The sequence below is a fragment of the Coffea arabica genome, chromosome 11c (genome assembly GCF_036785885.1).
Source record: "Coffea arabica cultivar ET-39 chromosome 11c, Coffea Arabica ET-39 HiFi, whole genome shotgun sequence".
Lineage (NCBI taxonomy): Eukaryota > Viridiplantae > Streptophyta > Magnoliopsida > Gentianales > Rubiaceae > Coffea > Coffea arabica.
Genome location: NC_092330.1, coordinates 30,980,641 through 31,000,312, shown reverse-complemented (window position 1 = coordinate 31,000,312; position 19,672 = coordinate 30,980,641). Strand labels below are relative to the sequence as shown.

The 19,672-nt window shown below is 36.8% G+C and overlaps 1 protein-coding gene across 13 annotated transcripts; it reads left to right on the top strand.

Moving 5' to 3' along the window:
- Positions 1-169: 169 nt before the first annotated feature.
- Positions 170-11,326, top strand: LOC113715611 (uncharacterized). 13 transcript variants are annotated; one of them, XR_011823260.1, is made up of 8 exons: positions 170-322; positions 506-590; positions 3,059-3,166; positions 6,634-7,030; positions 7,857-9,653; positions 9,734-9,906; positions 10,004-10,105; positions 11,143-11,326. XR_011823260.1 is itself a non-coding variant. In XM_072071305.1 (7 exons), exons 5-7 carry the CDS (start codon positions 7,937-7,939, stop codon positions 11,145-11,147), a joined length of 2,094 nt encoding a protein of 697 aa, XP_071927406.1. In that variant the 5' UTR covers positions 170-322; positions 506-590; positions 3,059-3,166; positions 6,634-7,030; positions 7,857-7,936; the 3' UTR covers positions 11,148-11,326. The 13 variants fall into 13 exon arrangements, 8 of the variants coding, with proteins under 8 accessions (XP_071927406.1, XP_027095662.1, XP_027095660.1 ...); XR_011823259.1 differs by having other exon boundaries at positions 10,875-11,326; XR_011823258.1 differs by having other exon boundaries at positions 10,866-11,326.
- The last annotated feature ends 8,346 nt before the right edge of the window (positions 11,327-19,672 follow it).

Below are 19,672 nucleotides of genomic sequence, written 5' to 3'. Positions count from 1 at the left end.
TATTTATCATTCTTCTTTCCTTATTTCTCAACATCTTTACTCTTACTCTTAAAGCACTCATTTCGCCAAAAAGCCAAAACTTAAATACTAGATTGAAATAGTCCAAAACTTTGAAGACTAAAATAGTAATTCCACCTACCATAAATGTAAGAAAGTGTGGAAACTGCAAGGACATAAATAAGCGCCTACTTTCTTATCTCGAAACAAAAACCTTTTCTTTCCCTCGTCTGAAAATCCCCTCTTCCTTCAATTTCAACTCTCTGCTTTCTCTTGACTTTGCTCTTGATTTTTCGTCCAAGCAGAAGAGGAAACAAGAAACAAGGTAATATGCTACTAGTGGATATCCTTTGATGCTGTTGTTCTTTACTGCTCTCACTGGAGCCCGACATTGCATTTATTTGTCAATGAAACGGAAAGATTGAATTTTTGTTGTTCCATCAACAGCAAAAAGATTGTTGTCTTTACAGAGTGCTAAACTTGTGTATGTTTGGTTGAAATCTTGCAGGGTTTTGTGTTAAGTTTACTTAGATGATCAAAAGACTTCAGTTTTAAGCTGATCAGACAATTTTTCCTACTTGAAAAGCAAGAAGGTAGATCTTCATCTGCTTTTTGTCAAGTTTTTTTATCTTGGAATTGCTAAATTCTAGAAAGGGTTTCTGAAAAGTTATGATTTTGATGTACTTTGGTTAAGTATGGATTTAGTTGCTTGAACTTGGATAATTACTAGTTTGTAAGTACTAGCTCAAGTTTTCGTTTTCTTTTTGTCTTTTCAATGAAATGGGGAAGCCAAGAAACTGGAGTGATGCTCTGGCTTGATGTTTCTTCTCCTGTCGTATCTTTTCCAATTTCTATATTTTTTCTTGTTTTTGTTTATTTTTTCCTGTTAGTTTCTAAATTTGAAGATGCTGAAAGCAGTTACGTGATTTGTTCTTTATGTATCTGTTGAATTCCATATTGTCAAGCCTAAAGCTGTTTCTCTACGAAGTACAACAAGTCTTAGAGGAAAGTTATTTTCTTTATCCAAATCAAAGGCAACATCGGCCCAGTGTTAACTAGTTGTTCTGATGTCATAAATGTGCCATTAGTAGAACATGTAAAAACTTAGTACTGGGTTTTTTGATGTATAGGCTATATCAGAAATTTTGATCTATTTTTACCTTGTACATTCAAGATGTGGTTACGTTTTGTATATATATTTGTGGTTGTGTTTATGATGTTTGATGTTGCTGAATGCACTGATGTCTAACCATGGCTAGTATTGCATATGGGTGTTAACGAGCTGAGTCAACTGTACCAAAATTGGAGTGCTCAAGTTGAATTTTCAAAGTCGAGCTACTAAATGTGTACTCAAGGTAGATTTGATTAAAATAGGAAAAATTAACTTACTCCTCCTCAACTCGAGTAAGCTACAGAATGAGTCAAGGCTTATTGAGCCTGAGTTCAAGCCTATTGAGCTCGATTATTATGGAATAATGGAATTCTCAAGAATAGATAGAATAAAACTTTTCATGAATTATGAGCTCAACTCAAGTGATGCTCAAGCTGCATTCTAGCTCAACTCAAGCTTGGTCAACTCTAAGTCCAGTTGAGCTGTTGATCAAGCTGGTTGACAGCGGCTTGCAAGCAACTTGGTCCAACTGCCCCTATTCGCAGTTTCTTATGATTGTTGGTTATAGCAATTATTGGTGTCCAAGATGCTATGCCTGTTTTATGTTGTTTAATAAAACAGTGGATTTGGATCTAAAAATGTGGTTAAAATGTTTAGTTCAGCTGCAATTCGATAATCTCTTTTAAAGTATCTATGATTGTGTGTTTTGCATTTTACTCTGGAACCTATTTAACATTGTCTCAACTGCATGTCAATGTTGTCCACTCTGTCTATAACTCAGACTTTGTAACCATTTATATTTGTTCAATTCCGTGAACTACTGTCCTTGTTGCTCCGTGTTGTTTGGGAACCCAAAATGTTGCTAGAGCTATTAATAACTGGTACTCTGCTGTCTAAAATAACTGAGTTGATTGAATTGAATGAAGCACGTGCTGCCTTTTCCTTGTAGCTTTTAGGTCTGTTGAGTAATCTCTGATCATTCTGCATTGAAGAAGCTGACTCTTATTCATGAGGATTTTGGAGTCAATTGATTGATTAATCTTGAAAGGAGTCTTCTTTCAATTTCTTACCTTTTTCAAACACTGATAACTCATGAATGTTCTTATCTGTACCTGTAATATTTAAATAGAATACTTCTTATCCAGTTCAAGGTCATTCCTTGTTATAATCCTAGAGACCTAGTTCAACTCATAAACCTGATATTAACGTGTTTAAAAATGCATGACTTTTCCAATTATTCCTGGAGTTCCAGGCACAATTCAAGATGATTTTTTCCCCTTTAGGATTGTTTCCGAGACTTGACAATCATTTATTTTTCTTAAATTTCTCTCTGATGGTTTTTCCTCCCTATGGGTATTGACATAATGAAGTTTTTAGTTTCAGATACTGATTAGGAATTCTGAGTCCTTTTATTCATGTTTGTGGGTCTTGTAAATAGTTGCATTGACTGAACAAAAGATGCTTTGTGTTCATTTTCTCAGCTTTATGGTGATGTTTCATTGCTGAATCTGTTTGACAGTTTCTAGTGTTCTTATGCTGAGTATGTGATCACAGTCCCCACTTATTTCTAAGCATGGTCTTCAATCTTGATCAGTGCTGAATCCTGGATTATATTGTTTGATCTCATATGATGTACTTGTAAATACCATTGACACTATGAATCTTGAAGTTCTCAAGTCTTCTTTTGGAGATATGGTAAGCCATAGTGATTCTGCGACTTATCGTGTCCTATGATATTCCTATTCTCTTTGGCTAATGGCATCAGTATGATTGTTTAGAAGCGACAATGTCCTTGTGTAAATTGTGTTTATGTATCTTTTGAAATCAAAATGAAGCCTGTAAATACTTTTTTCTTCATTTATGAGATTTGATCAACCTGCATACAATTGGGCAGGTATACATACTGCTGTGAATGAGGAAAGTTGATAATGGTTAATTGTTTGTTTCCAGATAAGACATTGGTGCTATGGGAGGACCCACATCATGCTCCTTTAGAACTAGTGCCTCTGGATGTCTTGCACAAAATTGAAATTGTGCAACAGCATGTTGGAGCCATAGGTATCATGTGGCGTGGATTGATAACCTTGTTGATGTCTAGTACCTTTCATGTATCTTTATTTTTTATTATTGTTATTTTCAGGAGATTTGATATATAGTGTCTAGCTAAAGATTTAGCTACTTTGCAGCTGGGTTGTGTTCCCCATGCTTGATGAGTTATATATATGTGCGTTTGTATGTATGCATATATGGTCCAGTCTGTGCCTTTTGGATTTCTGTTCTGGCATTTCTTGAATAACAAGCTGGTATGCGTTCCAGTCTGTGCCTTTTGGATTTTCTGTTCTTGCGTTTATTGAATTATAAGCTGGTTGTGATGGATTTTGTTTAATTAGTAAGGATGTGTTTAATTATAAGCTGGTTGTCATGGATATTTGTTGAGATATGCCAACTTTTCCTACAGATTTTGTTAGATTATGTTTGGTATCAAAATAATTTAGTTATTGGAAGAATAAGGATATTTGTTAACCAAATATCATGTTGGTTTGTTAACAAATATTTTTGCTAAGATTTGCTAGTAGAAGAAGATTATATTTTCTTGAGACTTATAGGATAATTGTTAACTGGATATTTTGCTAGTTTGTTTCATGTAATCACTATAAATAGTGAGTTGATGAATGAATAACACAAGCTTATCTTCAGCTTCAATACAAGTCTTTTATAAGCTTTTTTTTTGCAACACTAAGGTGATGTTTCTTAGTTTATGCCCCAAAAAATCAACAATATTTTTTTAATTAGTAACGATGTGTTTGCTATCGCTAAAATGGTATGAGGTTTATATAGTGCTTTTTGATGTGAATATTCACATGCTTATCTTTCCTTACTGTAATGCCTGAGTCTAGTGTTCTTAGCTGGCACAGTATTTGCATTAACAAATCTGATGGAAATGTAATTGTAGCACCAAAAAATCATGGTCACCCAATCATTACTATTGTGGCCAAAGAACTTTTGGTTTTGTCTCTTTAGTAACAAGAGGCCTTGCTTTATAAACTTCACCTCAATGTATTATCAAAAGAAACTTTATTTTTTTTTGTTCTCTAAGTAAATCCTTATGATAATTGGTTTGAAATCAAATGAGCACAGCCTAGTGCTTCTCATCGTGAATGCACCCTTCTTGAATTGGATGAAATTTTGTGGAAGGAGGATTGTGTTACAGGAATTGTACTGCCCAGTCCAGAACAAAGTCAATGGAAATGGGCTTTTGACATTATAATATGGAGAATAGTGTCTTGTTGATTACCACTATAAAGTGACAAGTTTTCTAGATCAAAGACTGAATACATCTTTTGTGCATCTTTTCCATTTAAATAGAAAAACTCTGTACCTTCTCTCCTCCGTCAGAATATCTATCTCCCTAATGTATTAATTACAGATATGCTAATATACATCTAATATAGTAGACCATAATCAGCTCTCCTTGATTAGTGCAATTAGTAGACTAGATCCCATAAGCAGCTGTTCTTGTCTTTTGCTAGCAGATCAGATCCCATAATCAGTTGTTGCCCATGACTTCCATAAGCAGCTGTTCTTGACTTTTACTTTTGCTAGCAGACCAGATCCCATAATTAGCTGTTGTCCTTGACTTCCATAAGCAGCTGTTCTTGACTTTTGCATTTAGTAGACCAGATCCCATAATCAACTACTGCCCTTGATATCCCCCCTCAAATTGATGCTGGTTGACCAACAAGCTTCAATTTGTCAACCAAAAAATTGTGTCTATGACGGGAGAGAGCTTTAGTAAATATATCAGCAGTTTGGAGATCAGTGGTAATATGAGGAAGAGAAATAACATGATCATCATATGCTTCACGGATAGAGTGACAATCAACTTCAATATGTTTTGTACGCTCATGGAATACAGGATTAGCAGCAATGTGAATAGCGCTAGTATTATCGGCATGAAGGGGAGTAGGTGCAAGTTGGGGAAACCCAAGCTCACCTAAGAGGCCTCAGTTTCATTAGAAACTGGTCACGCTTACTATCTTCGTGAACCGCTTGAATACCGGCTAAGGCTTCGCTTGGTACCTTAGAATAGATTATACCAGAGTATTCACTCCATAAATTAAGAAATCCAGAATAATACTGCTCAATAGAGAGATTACCTTGGCTATATGTACTAATTTCCAATTCAAGCTGAAATCTTCTTGCTGTATTATCTTGATGATATACACGCTTCAAATGATCCCACATCTCCTTTGCTGTATTAAAGGAGCGTAAATTGTTCACCATATGAGCTTCAATAGATGCTAGAATCCAAGAAATAATTCTAGCATCCTTTGCCTCCCTTTGACTAATTTCCTTTCCATCTCTAGGTGCTGTAGAAGACCCGTCAATATGACTCCAAAGCTCTTTGCCTTTTAGAAACATCCTAAATTGAAATTCCCATGCCGCATAATTTTTTCCAGTGAACTTGATGGACAAAGATTCCGTATGTATTTTTCCCAAAGAGTTTTCCATAGACATTCTTTCAAGAAAAAAACAAAGATCTGAATTACAAGAAAAGCTGCCAACCACAATATGATTGACCCAAAAGGATATCTTGAAACCAAATGATTGATCAAAATAATCAACCCAAGAAGAATAACAACTCAGAAAGTTTGGAAAGGCTGAGAAATTCAAATAACTGGCTCTGATACCATGACAAGTTTTCTAGATCAAAGACTGAATACATCTTTTGTGCATCTTTTCCATTTAAATAGAAAAACTCTGTACCTTCTCTCCTCCGTCTGAATATCTATCTCCCTAATGTATTAATTACAGATATGCTAATATACATCTAATATAGTAGACCATAATCAGCTCTCCTTGATTAGTGCAATTAGTAGACTAGATCCCATAAGCAGCTGTTCTTGTCTTTTGCTAGCAGATCAGATCCCATAATCAGTTGTTGCCCATGACTTCCATAAGCAGCTGTTCTTGACTTTTACTTTTGCTAGCAGACCAGATCCCATAATTAGCTGTTGTCCTTGACTTCCATAAGCAGCTGTTCTTGACTTTTGCATTTAGTAGACCAGATCCCATAATCAACTACTGCCCTTGATATAAAGATCAGGAGCATATTATTATTTAGCTACATTGTTTTTTCCATAGGTTTCTGGGTCTTTTGTAATTCTTCACTTGGATGCATTTTATTTTATTTTGTTGTTTAACCTCTTTTTTCGGGCACAGGATGGAGTTTGGTTGGTGAGGGAAGTGAAGCAACCAAAAAATTATTAATTTGAAATTAGAACTTATGGAAAAGTGGTCCAACTGTTTGTGTTTGTTTAAGAGTTGAAACTGTCAACTGTTTGAGTTTAATTTTTTCCAGTAGATGGATTATCTTTACTAGATGATGAAATTTCTTTCTTATTTGCTACTTTCTATTTTCATTTCTTTCACAAGATTTACAATCCAAGCCAAGGAGTAGTACCTATTGGAAATCCTTTTTCCCATTGCCAATCAATTTTCTTTTGGTAACCAATATCATGCAGTTTTGCTCGATTTCCTTTCCCCACTGGATTGCTGGAACCAAACAGGGCCTTGCTGGTTGATCGGTGGGTCGGTGGGTCGGTGGGAATAGTGGGATATAGTTTGACATAAATCTTATTCAGAATTGTCCATTTCCATCCTCATCTGTCATTGTCATTATTTGGAAGTGTCATCTCAACTTTACAAGTGCTTGCTACGGAGCTAGCTGCAGTCTTTTTTCCTTTCAAGGTTGAAAACTTTTGGAGTGGCTCTGGAAGAAAAAAAGCTGTATGATTAAGAGTCCTCCCTCTTCAATCACTTGTAGATGTCTTTGCCTTTATTCTTTACTGTAGTTGTTGTCCTGCAAAAGAAATATATCTGCTCAATATTTGACTTACATCCCTCGTGCCAACCCACCAGGTAAAGTCCATCCTTTCTCCGCATCTTATTTCCTTCTCGTGGATTGAATTGCCTATCTGCACTTCCTTGCTTGCTTCAGTTTCCCTGTTGCTTTTGGTGTCAATGACATTACAATCTGGTGCAACTTTTCCCTTCCACATTTTGAAAATCTTTTTCTGATGATATCCCAGAAAAAATCTCCTATTTTTGGACTGTTATCTTGAAAAAAGGGAAAGGGAGGGGGGGGGGGGAAGAGAGAGAGAGAGTGGATTATCTGTATTTCTGCTTTCATGAGTTGTGGTCGCACCGCTTCAGTGGCTTTAGGTTGTCATTTTTTTCTCATCCTTCCTTTTTCCCCTTCCTTGAATGTTTTATATGCATGGTTTTTGGTTTTAACAATTATCATGTTGTCCTTGGAAAATTTGGAGAGAGATAGTGTTGTCCTAATTACCATTTGGACAACAAAAGTTGTTTAAAAAATTCCTTGTATTCTTATGGTTTGGGCTCAAGTTCTTTTTCTTTGTTGAAAAGAAAATCAATTTGATATTCTACTGCTTAACAAATCCTAATTCATCAGCAACAATCTCTCATCAATGAATCGCAGAACCAGATTGGTCTACATGTGAAATTTTCTCCTCTGTTGTGCTTTCAACATGCCCTTTTTCCATTTACCAAGTATACACATTTTGAATTTTAAGATTTTTGCCTAGTGTAGCATGTGTGATGGGGGTGAGAGCTATATTAAACTGTTAGTCCGTTGGAGGACATTCCAGAAGCAACTCTAATGGCATTAACCAGTTTCCTAGTAATGATGCTTATTGTATGTTTCCTTCATGCTTTGATGCAGCTCATCTTTTAACGCTTCCTTAGATCCGTGCTGATTGGAGAACTTGTGTGCGCCATATTGGGTCTAATAAAATTACGGTTATGGCTTCAAAGGATCTTTGGGTTAAAATTCAAGACCATGGGACAGCTCTTGATGAGAAGAAGACGCGAATCAGGTGCAATTATTGTGGAAAGGTTGTCAGTGGGTTTAGTCGCCTTAAGTACCACTTAGGAGGAATCCGGGGTAATGTGGTTCCTTGTGTGCAAGTTCCTAACAATGTGATGGAAGTATTTCGAGATGAGTTACTTGAAAAGAATACAGGAAATGTCAGTAGGGAAGTTGGGGAACTTTGTTCCCCTAACCTCCCTTCAAGGAGAAACTCATTGCCTCGTCCAAATTCTGCAGAGCCCTATCAACCAGGGCGTACAAAAACTTCTGGCATGGGAAGTGAAAAACGGCGGAAGATTGCTGCACCATCTGAAAACCATGGATCTCTGTCAGTCTCTGGTGCCAAGATGACACTTGGTTCTCAATCAGCTGCAAGTAACCAATGTTCCTCTTCAAGGGAATTTCAGAAGCTGATAGGTAGATTCTTCTATGAAACAGGAATTGACTTGGATGCTGCAAGATGTCCTAGCTTTCAGAAAATGATGAATGCGAAGTTTGGTTCTGAACATACAGCATACCCGATTCCTAGCTCTGAGGATTTAAGAGGGTGGATCCTGCAGGAATCAGTGGAAGAGATGCAACAGTATGTGAGAGAGATTAAGAGTTCGTGGATGAAGACAGGGTGTAGCATCTTGTTGGATGGGTGGGAAGAGTTGACAGGTCGGAAACTTCTGAATGTTCTAGTGGCCTGCCCAAAAGGTACAATTTACATTCGATCTGCAGACATTACTGGGTTTGATGAGGAGGGCAGTTGCATGCTGGAATTCCTGGATGATGTCCTCAAGGAAGTTGATGTTCAGAATGTAGTCCAAATCATTGCAAACTCCAAGTCATCCTGGATGGAGACTGTTGGCAAACTGGTGATGGGAAAATACAAGACACTTTTCTGGACAGCTTGTGCTTCTCATTGTCTAGAACTTATGTTGGAGAAAATGGGGACAATGAAAAAGGTTAAAGAGACAATGGATAAGGCAAAAACTATCACAAGATTTGTGCATAGCCATGCAAGTGTTCTGAAACTTCTGAGAAGTCACACTTCCATCAAGTACTTGGTTAGACAATCCAAGTTCAAGTTGGCAGAGCCTTTCTTAACTCTTGAGAATTTGGTCTCTGAACAAGAGAACTTGCAGAACATGTTTCTTTCGTCTGCTTGGAAGACCTCGAGATGGGCTTCCTCAATGGAAGGAAAAAGAGTGGCTGACTTGGTGGCTGATTGCTCGTTTTGGACTGGAGCAGAATTGGTTGTTAAGGCGACCATACCACTTGTGCGTGTTATAGACTTGATAACAAAGAATAATAACCCACAATTGGGTAATATCTATGAGATAATGGATCAGGCCAAAGAAACAATCAGAGAGGAACTCAGTGACAAGGAATCTACATACATGCCATTTTGGAAAGCAATTGATGACATCTGGAATGGACGTTTACATAGCCCTCTCCATGCCGCAGGGTATTTCTTGAATCCGAAGTTATTTTATGTTAATGATTTCTATACAGATTCAGAAATTACCAGCGGCCTTCTGTGCTGTATTGTACGTTTGGTTGAAGATCCTGGTAGCCAAGATATGATAAGTTTGCAGATTGAAGAGTATCGTGCGGCAAAGGGTAATTTTGGTCAAGGAAGTTCCGATCTGCAGTCTTCTCTAGGTGATATTATACATACTTCAGCTTTAATAATTAATCATCTAGTTCAAATTTAGTTATTCTGATTTATGTATTTGTTTCAGAAAGCTGGTGGTTCAAGTATGGAAGTGGATATCCTCAGTTGCAGCAACTTGCTGTTCGAATCTTAAGCCAGACATGTACTGGTGGCACAAAATATAATCTGAAGAGGAGCTTGGCTGAGAAGTTACTCACTACAGGGAGGAACCCAATAGAGCAAGAGAGGCTGGCTGCAATGGTATTTGTGCATTATAATCTACAACTTCAAAATTTCAACCTAGGTATAGCAAATGACTTAGCAAGTGAAGACATTGACCCGATGGATGACTGGCTAGTTGACAGATCACAACCTGTTCTGACTCAGAGAGACCAAGAGAGAGATGAATTTACATGGAAGGAGTTGGATTGTGGTTACACAATAAATGGCAGAGTGGAAGGTAATTCTGGATATTCTAAGTTTCATCCTAAAAAAGAGCCCCATTCAATTTGAGTTTTGGACAGGCAAAATTGATTGCAGAACTCTTAATGACCCTCAACATCGGTCTGTGTACTTGTCTGTTGTGTTTGTTTATGTCTAGTTTAGTTTAGCATCTTTTAAAGATATAGGCCTGTAATAGGTTTACATCATCAGCATTTTTGTAATGCACATCCTTGGCAAATTTGAGAGGCAGATTATCGGGCCTGTCTTTTCGGGACCAAGATTGCTGCTTCAGAACTTCTCGTGTGGTAGTAACAGAAGGCAGTTGGCTATTGTGCATTAAAAGGTGAAAAATCATATACTGTTTCACATGTTGTAGTAAACAAAATAATGTTGGAATTTGGAAGCTTTGGCTAATGGCTAATAGTTTGATTGCATAGGTATGTCATAAATTTTTTAACATGCTAGTCGTTTTGTTTTCATACAGTTTGAAAGATAAGGAAGCCTTGGTAGTAATTACTTTGCAGTGACTTTGCAAGCCAGAAAACAGCTTGAATGATCTTTGTTTCTTTCAGTATGTTTAGTGATTATGGTTTCATGTTTAGTGAATGATCTTGGTTCTTGGGATGAAACTAGTGCTTGATGATTTGGAGGATGAAGAGGTGTTTTTTAAGTGAGAGAGAGTGGTGGTTGAAATGGAGATATATTTGGTCTGGATTGTTCCTTTTAGTGAACTTTTGAATGTGCATGAAGTGTCTTACTTCTTACTCTCTTCTCAGAATGTGCAGATTCTCCGAGTCAAGAGTGCTTCATCCTAGGGGTTTGATTTTGATCATGGAACTACTTTATCCTTTGCTACTTGGATGCAGAAACTGGACACCCGCGTCCCATTGGTTCCTTCTAATGCTCTGTTTCCCATGGAATAATATATGATTGCCAGAATGTACCATTGTAGAATAATAAACTGTTCAATATCTCGAGTGCTAACATCTGTAAATGAGCATTTCCAATGTAGATAGTAGTTACTTTAGGTTGACCCTTATGAAACTTTTGCAGATTGAGTCACATGATCAAGATCAAGATGCTATCATCGAGGGCCTCAACCATTAGTTATTTGGTGTTCTGGTTCACAAAGAAGAAATGTCAAGATTGCACCCATTCATTTCATTTTTTTATTTTTTATTTTTAATTTTAAACCATCAGTTAATGGTAATAGTTCACAAAGAAGAAATGTCATGAATTGCATCTTTCTTTTCTTTATTTTATTTTATTTTTAAAAAAAGGGCCTAAAGTGGATGGATGGACTGTTTCTTGTCACATAATTTAGCTTACTCAAGTCAGAAAGACAATAATGTAATTGCTTTTATTGAAGTATTTGTTTAACTTTAAAATACGAAAGAATATCCAGTGCAGCAACAAGTCCACTACATGTATACTATAACATGAATCATCAAGGGGTAATGAGACTGAAAATAACCAAAATTAAAATCTAAAATTCATGAATTTAAAGACTGGCTGAAAATTAAAGGGTAATCTGGCTTTAGTTTGTGGGCGCAAATCCAAAATTGGAGGGTTTATTTCAAGTCTCAGAAAGTTTATAAGATTGTAATGTCCATCACGTTAGGGCCTATACTCTATTGCTTCAACCTTTAGTTTTTCTCCCATGGGCCAATAATCATGAAAGGTCTCCAAGGCCTAACTTAGTTTATATAGAGATTAAACAAGTGATCGTGAGATTCTCGGATCGACTCTCGAGTCCTCTCCTTACTCTCGAGTCCTCTCCTTTCTGGCTCTCCCTTGTAATGCTTGGAATCTCTCAATTAATTTTAACAATAAATTATGAAAACCCGATAAAATTAATTGTCAAATATTTGGAGAAAAGCTACAATTGTTTTTGAAAGAACCAAAGGGCTATTGTGTGTAATCATCTTTTCTCGACTTAAAATAAGTGATTTGAAAAGATGAAGTAGAAGTGAACAAAAGAACCTGTAGTACATCTATCTATATCTATTTATATCTATCTATCTTTACTCTCTACTATATAAAAGTGCCATGAGTTTTAGTTAGTTAGGCGTGCAAGCAAAATTTGGTCTTAATTGCTCTCCAATGGTTAGATACATTTTACTATATTTCAATGAAAATCATAAAAAAATAAAACATCCTTTTGAGTAATGGTGAATTAAAAATTTAGTACTCATATTAAAAGATAGTCTCATAACTGAAATAGCACTATGGATCATTTACAAGTCAATATTAACAATAAACCAAAAAAAAAAAGAAAATAAAAAAATTACCAAAACTAAAACAAAAAAAAAAAATCATAAAATGACATAAAGAATGACAAAATATTACCCAAAAAATTGAAAAATTTAACTCAAATGTCATACAAGAGAACATTAAGGTAGTTCGAATACAAAAACATAAATATAGATATTTTGGTACCAATAGTACCACCAGTCTTAGCTAGACTAAAGTATTGGTAGAGTTAGTCTTAGTTTTTGTTGATACCCAAAGTACTCACCATAATATGCCACATGTATTTGCAAAAAATGAACCAAAAAAAAAGGCCAAAAGTGTATAGAGAGGCAGTTTGTTAACATATAATATAGCTACTTAACTGAGAAGCTAATGTAATTTCATTATTTATCATAGAATAAAGTTTCACCTATACCAAAAAAAAAAAAAAATCCAATAACGATTAGTGATTACTGGCATAAAATCAGAGTCAAGTTTTCAAATTTGAAAATTGACAAAAAAAAAATAAAATAAAGGGGAATGAGGGTTTAGTCTGGTGCCATAATCACCAAAATTACATGTTTTAGTTTGAAGTCTCAAATAGCATACGTAGTAGTAGCAGCATCCAATATGTTAAACTTACTCTCTATTAATTCCTTGTTCTTGAAGTTTTTTCCCCCCTTTTTAAAAAAAAAAAAAAAAAAAAACTCTTCTACTTCTCCCCACATCCTTCCTATCTGCAATTAATACATATTCAAACCCTGAACCTGATAGCCAAGAGAACTCTAAAGACTTTCCCTACCTACTAGGCCAGACTCTAGTAGTTGGTTTCTCGTCCTTGAAGTTGATTATAAAAATTCCAATATATTTCATTTTCAATATTTGGAAAGAGCTCCCATTATTTTTAAAGAAGCTAAGGGACTGTTGTGCATAAACATCCTTTTCCAACTTAAACTCAGTTATTAAACAAGTCGAAAAGTAAACTTGATAAAAAATTAAACCTATAGTACAACATCTGGAGAAAATCTTACTAACCTCAGGATTCATTTTGACATTTAAATGCTACTAAACTCGGATTATGGTGAAAAAACAACTCATACTCTGGAGTCTCAATCTCTTGCGAAAGCTGCGAGTCCTTTACCATTTAAATTCAATCCATTGTTGACATTAATCTTGCACTTTTGCCCCCCTCACTCTGATGCAAAACCGCGAAAGATAATAGGTGGGGAAATAAGAAAATGTCCAATATTTCAATGTATCAATTTAGAAGGAATGCAGTATCTTAATGAACTTAAAAAAAAAAAATAATGGAAGAAGGATGAGATTTAAGAAGCGGAGAGGGTTTATCTTAATGAACTTGATGCCCTAACACCACCAAATAAAGTGGACTCATTAGTGGTGTCCAGCAGTTGAGTAGAGAAATTTAGAGTTTCCCAAAACACAACCAGTTCACTCATTTTGCACATCTTAATTGCATCAGCCAATTAAAGGATCCACAACTGATCATCCAGATTCATGTAACTGGTAAGCTCCAAGTGTTCATCACATTTTTTATTCGAATGGTTGAATGGCAATACAAATCGGTCTTTTCCATTTTAGCTCCCGATGGCAATGATCAAAATGTTATGAAGTATAACTGAATGGATCATGCTTATAAAGTGAAGAAGAAAGTGGATTAAAAGAATGAAACGGAACACTCTCTTGCAGGAAGAACTCGTTAAGAGAAACAGGAGATATTTTCTGCAATGTTTACACCCACGTACACCGATGTACACGATGATGTCCTGGATTATCAACTGATGATGACAATCTGATCATTTCCGATTTCCTCCTGTTTTTCTTTGACTGTCTGGGCTGAAATGCAAGAAGAAGGAGTGCAATTGTGCAACTCAATCCTCTGCAGTGTGGGTATATCCCCTAAGCAAGGAGGCAGGCATTCACAATTTGAGTATCTCAAGGCAAGGGAGGTGATCCTCCGAGTCTGAGGCATTCCAATGTGCAATGTCCAAAGTCTTTAGCTTCAAGAATTTGAGTTTAAAAAACAAAATCTTCTTGCATGTCCCATCTTTTCCCCGGAAAGGAAATGGCTGATAATTTGAGAACCTCAAGATTAGGCAATTTCCCAATGGTTGAAATTGTGCTCCATGGTAAACGAAAATTTGAGAGCTTCAACTTCTTAACAGTTAACAGTTTGTGGAAAGTAGAATTCACAATGATAACGAAGTAATTGGCCACAGCAGAACACTTTGAGTGACTCAAGTCGAGTGAGGAAGTCCAAAATCGGAAAACGATTGCAATTGGAAGTATGATCCCTTGAATCCAGAAATCTGCTACTCAGCTTTTGAGGGTTGGATACGAATCTCATTGTCTTCTCAATACCTTCATCGAAGAATAAACATGGCGTTGAAAGAGTCTGTAAGCTATTAAATCTGAAGAATTACTCTATGAATTCTTGATTATATAGTGGCAAAGTGCAAGACCCATCTATTTTGAGATGCCTCAATCTCAACAAGTTCCAAATAGTGTCAGGCAATTGCATTCTGTTATATTATATGCTCTCACCAAACGAGTTTCCAGCTTCTGCAGGTTGCTTATTTCCCTTGGCATACTTGTTGAGGAAGTGCGAATGGATAAGAATCTTAAAAGAACCAACTGGGATATGCAATAAGTAAAGTCAACATGGATGCCTGAAAGATCCTGCACCCTGAGAAGTTTGAAGTTCTCCAACGGGCAAGAATGCAAAAGGGCTGATGATACTACAGAGCGGAGACGTGGGCCAAAAGGCTTTGATGCTTTGAAGCACTCCCAATAAGAATAGATGCAAAGATGGTATGGCTCATACAATGTCTGGGCATGAGAAGACGAATCCTTGGAATCAAGACATGTACGCTGCTGCAAGAAACACTCTTCTTTAGCCTTTGCCAGCGCAAAATCATGTAGTAGATCATGAACATGGCTGGCTTTCCTCCATTGAAGGATCCTCTTTTGGAATCTATTACAAGGCTTCTGGCAATTAGATCATTCAAGTAATTTCAAGCTACATCCTCTGAACTTCCTTCATCATCTTTTTGCAGTTGAACAAATCCTTCTGCAATCCATAACTGGATCAAAAGGAATGCTCCAAAATAGAGAAAGCACAGTTTCAGATGGTCTGGTAACTGGTTGTAACTAAGTTCCAGTATGTGCATACACCGTCTGTCTTGATGTTCAAGAAGGTGTGCATTTAAACTATTGGCAATTTGTCCCCCAAAGTGTTGTGTTTCTTGCCATCATAGTTGTCAGATCCACAGCAGGAGTTAGACCTCAGCATTCTGCTGCAACTTTCTGTCCAACTTCGAGAAGTTCTTTAGGGCATCTTTCTTTTCCAAATAGCTTGACTTGCAGCAATTCCCAGGTCCTAGATTCTGATATTGGATTGAAAGGGTAAGTCACACTCATGCATCCAGTTTCCAAAGCAATATGTTGATATCTGCTTGTGAACATAATTCTACTACCTCTCTCATCATCTGGGAAAGAGGCTTTTATATCATTCCATGGTTTAATATCCCACAAATCATCCAAGAAGATGAAATACTTCTTGCCCTTGAGACTTAGATACAACTTTAGAGCTAAATCTTCATCCTCCATTTTCCATACTTGGTCAGTTTCCCCACAAACTAGCTGTAAAATTTCAAGCAACAGTCTTCTCTTTTCATATGCATGACTGACGTGACACCTTGCATGAGCATGAAAGCATAAGGGAACCAAAGGATTTTCATATATTGAATTGCCTAGTGTTGTTTTACCAATGCCAGGCATTCCCATAATCGAAAGTATGCACCAACCTGTGAAACCATTAGTGAGTTGCTCCGCAATCTTTTTCACTTCATGAACAAAATACTCCACATGACCAGTGGGCTTCTATGTTTCATTTCCAGCTTCATGGTTGGGACCTCGCAATCCAACAAAATTTCCTGAACTAGCCAGAGAAGAAAAACCACCAAGGTTCATTGGAAATTTGAGGACTTGAGCGTTGGTAGTTCTCTTGATTTTAATAGCATTCACCTTTCTGCTGATAATCTTAATATGTTGCAGGACATCAAACAGCCCCATTTTCTATTCCCAAAGATGACCACTTCTGGCGATAAATGAATCTATAACAATGCCTTTGAAAGTCTGGTGCACAATGCCTTTGAAACGTATCCAAGGGTCCCTCTGTTCCTCCTGTTCTCGGAAAAGATCCCAAATTTCAAAAAATTCTTCTCTGAGAGATAATATACCTAAAAGGACCATCTCCATTTGATACTGCAGCTGAAGAATTGAATCAGCTTTTGAACTTAGCAGCTCTTGAAGATTTTTGATCACAAATCCATGAAGCCTAGTTGATCAGTTTTGGGGAAATTGGACCTCAGTGATTTTGGAATTATATTAAAATAGACGTATCTCGATTTTATCTTGACAACGTCTATCTCTAGAAGCAAATCAGCAATTTTAAGATTCAGTTCCCTAGCCATTTCTTCAGTAATATCACTGCCATAAAATGTATAAATAGCATATGCTGCACGGCTGAGCACTACTTTGATGTGCAAAAGTAGATGACTCGCTTTCTTAGTCTTCTGAGTGTACTGCAAAGCCGATGGATGAAAGAGATAACATCTAGTAACCTGTAGGTTCTCGTGCAAAGCTTTTAATTGATCCATTACAGATCTCTTGAAACTTGCCGTCACTTTTGATAACTCTATCATATGGCCAAGAAGAGTATAAAGAAAGTGAAGAACAGGTTCATCTGCTGAAATGATATCTCGTAGTGATGATTCTGAAGCTTTGAGGGCGTTGATATAAATCTCTCTCACATTTGGCTGAAAAGGCTTAATCTTTTGTATTAGACAAGAAATGTCATCCTTCATCTCGCTTTCTTCACAACACAAGTACAAGAGACATGCTGCACTGTCAGTCACAGCCTCAGAATGTGTCAGGAGACCATTCAATATCCCATGTTTATTGCACCGGGTCCTAGCAAGTTGAAGGAAAATTCTTATATACCTCAAATTCTCCTCAAGGGCTCGCATTTCTTTAATCAGAGGAAGAATTGAATGAGCCCTCTGGCTGAAATAATTCTTCATATGCTCCAGAAACACTTGAATAAGCTCCATCACTTCATCAACTTCATAACAAGTGGATATTGTTGAGTCGGATACTATAGCATAAACTTGTCGGGTGTGGGGTTTTATCACATCCAGGGTTTTATCACATCCAGCTTCTCTATAACATCTGAAATTTTAAGGCACAACTTTTCTTTTAAGGTCCAACATTTTCCTTTAGACAGAATGAAGTTCTGAGTTGCATCATAGGCCACACTACCTATATGACATAGGAGAAGTTGCAAATTCTTGTCATCAATGTGCCGCTTCCTTTTGTGGATGAAGAAGGCTTGGAGAACGTTTACCTTCCATTTAAGAGTTTGCATTTTATCCTTCACTGGAACTTCCAATTTCCAGTGTGTCTCAAACCACTTCAAGAGGTTTTAGCGCAAAAATAGGAAGAGTCACGAGCTAGCTATGTCTGTCTCTTTTCGCCCTCTTATTCATTCTGATCAATTGCTACACTACATTATCAAAATCTTGCACTTTACAGCGTTAGCGGCTTCGCTGGAAAATTGTAGTACTTTTTCATGGTTATCTCCCTCTTTACAGTACATCCAGACATCCAAATCCAATAAGTTGCAGCCACAATCTACTGCTGTAATGTGCCTAAATATTTACGAATAACAGAAAAGATACAAAAATGACCATCAACTTCGAACATATTAAGCGATCCAGAGGACAATTGTAACAAGCAGAGAAGAAAAATGAAGGGACTAAACATATACATGTCACATATTTCACCTATCCACAACAAGTTGATTAGATATGAAGTAAGTCAATGAAACAACAGAAAGAAACATGAAGAAAATTCATATCCTTATTTCAATCAATTCATTGGCAGAATTAAATGGTTCCGTTTGGATAGACCTGTATTTAAAAACTAGTTTTTTAAATACAATGTTACAGTAATCCACAAATAAAAAACAAAAAAAAAATATATGATTCATACAATATATCAAAAACAACTCATAAATATACATAATAACTTAAAAAAGAATTCTACAACATTTTTCACCTATCACCACCACCGCAACCGCCACCCCCTCCCTCTTTCTCCTCCCCTCTTCCCTTTCCCTCTTTCTCCTGCCCTCCCTTTCCCTCCCACCCCCAGATCAAGGCCTCTAGTTGCGGTCACGACCTAATCGCGACCAGAAGGTCACAACTTTCTGGTTGCAATCTGGAGACCAGAGGCCTCGATCTTCTCGAGACTAGATCGAGGGGGAGGGGAGGGCTGAGGGGTGGGGGGAAGGGAAGGGGAAGAGGGAGACTAGATCGAGGGGGAGGAGAGGGCGGGAGGGTGGGGGGCTGTGTTTTCAAATTCGGACCGGACCGGCCAATTCGACCGGTTGAACCGAGAACCGGCCAAGTGTCCGGTCCGAGTTGATCATTAGAACCGGGAGATTCAAAACCCGGTCAACTCCGGTCAAAAACCGGGTTTGACCGGTACAAAACCGGAAAAACCGGTCCAACAGGAGATTTTGTAAAAAAAGTTCAAACTTTTTTAATATTATGTTTTGACCCCCTAAATTGTGAAAACTTATTTATATACCTCAAATATTTCATATTTTATAAATATTGTCCTAAAATTTGATGTTATTTTTCAATTAAATCCATAATTTTAATTCTAAACTTGTTAATGTTTATTAAATAATATAAATTGTTACTTGATTGTTCTAATTTCTTTGTATTTTTTTGTTAAATATATTTGAAACATCAAATATATATGAATATATCTTTATTAATATCAATATGTTATTGGATATTTTATATACAATAATTTAATTTTTAAATAATTTTTATTTATGACGTTATCCGGTTCGACCCCTATCGACCCTCGGTCGAACCCATTGACCCCTGACCCCTGACCTCGGCCGAGTCGATATCCGGTCCGGTTCTGAAAACATAGGTGGGGGGAAGGGAAGAGGGAGGGGGAAGAGGGAGGAGAAAGAGAAAAGAGGTGGTGGTGGTGGTGCTTGGGATAGTTGTGTTAATTTTTAAAAAGTACTATAAAAATATTTTAATTTGAAAAGTTACCCCAAAATATATTCCAAAAATCCCTCCAAAAACATTACAAAAACATATCTATAGTAAAAGTTTTTTCATATACACAACTATAGTAAAATATTTCAAAAATACCCCCAAAAGTATTGTGAGAGTCCTTACTGATTCAAAGTATTTGCCCTACAATATTTTGGTACAAGATTAAAAACATACTTACTGGGCTGGAA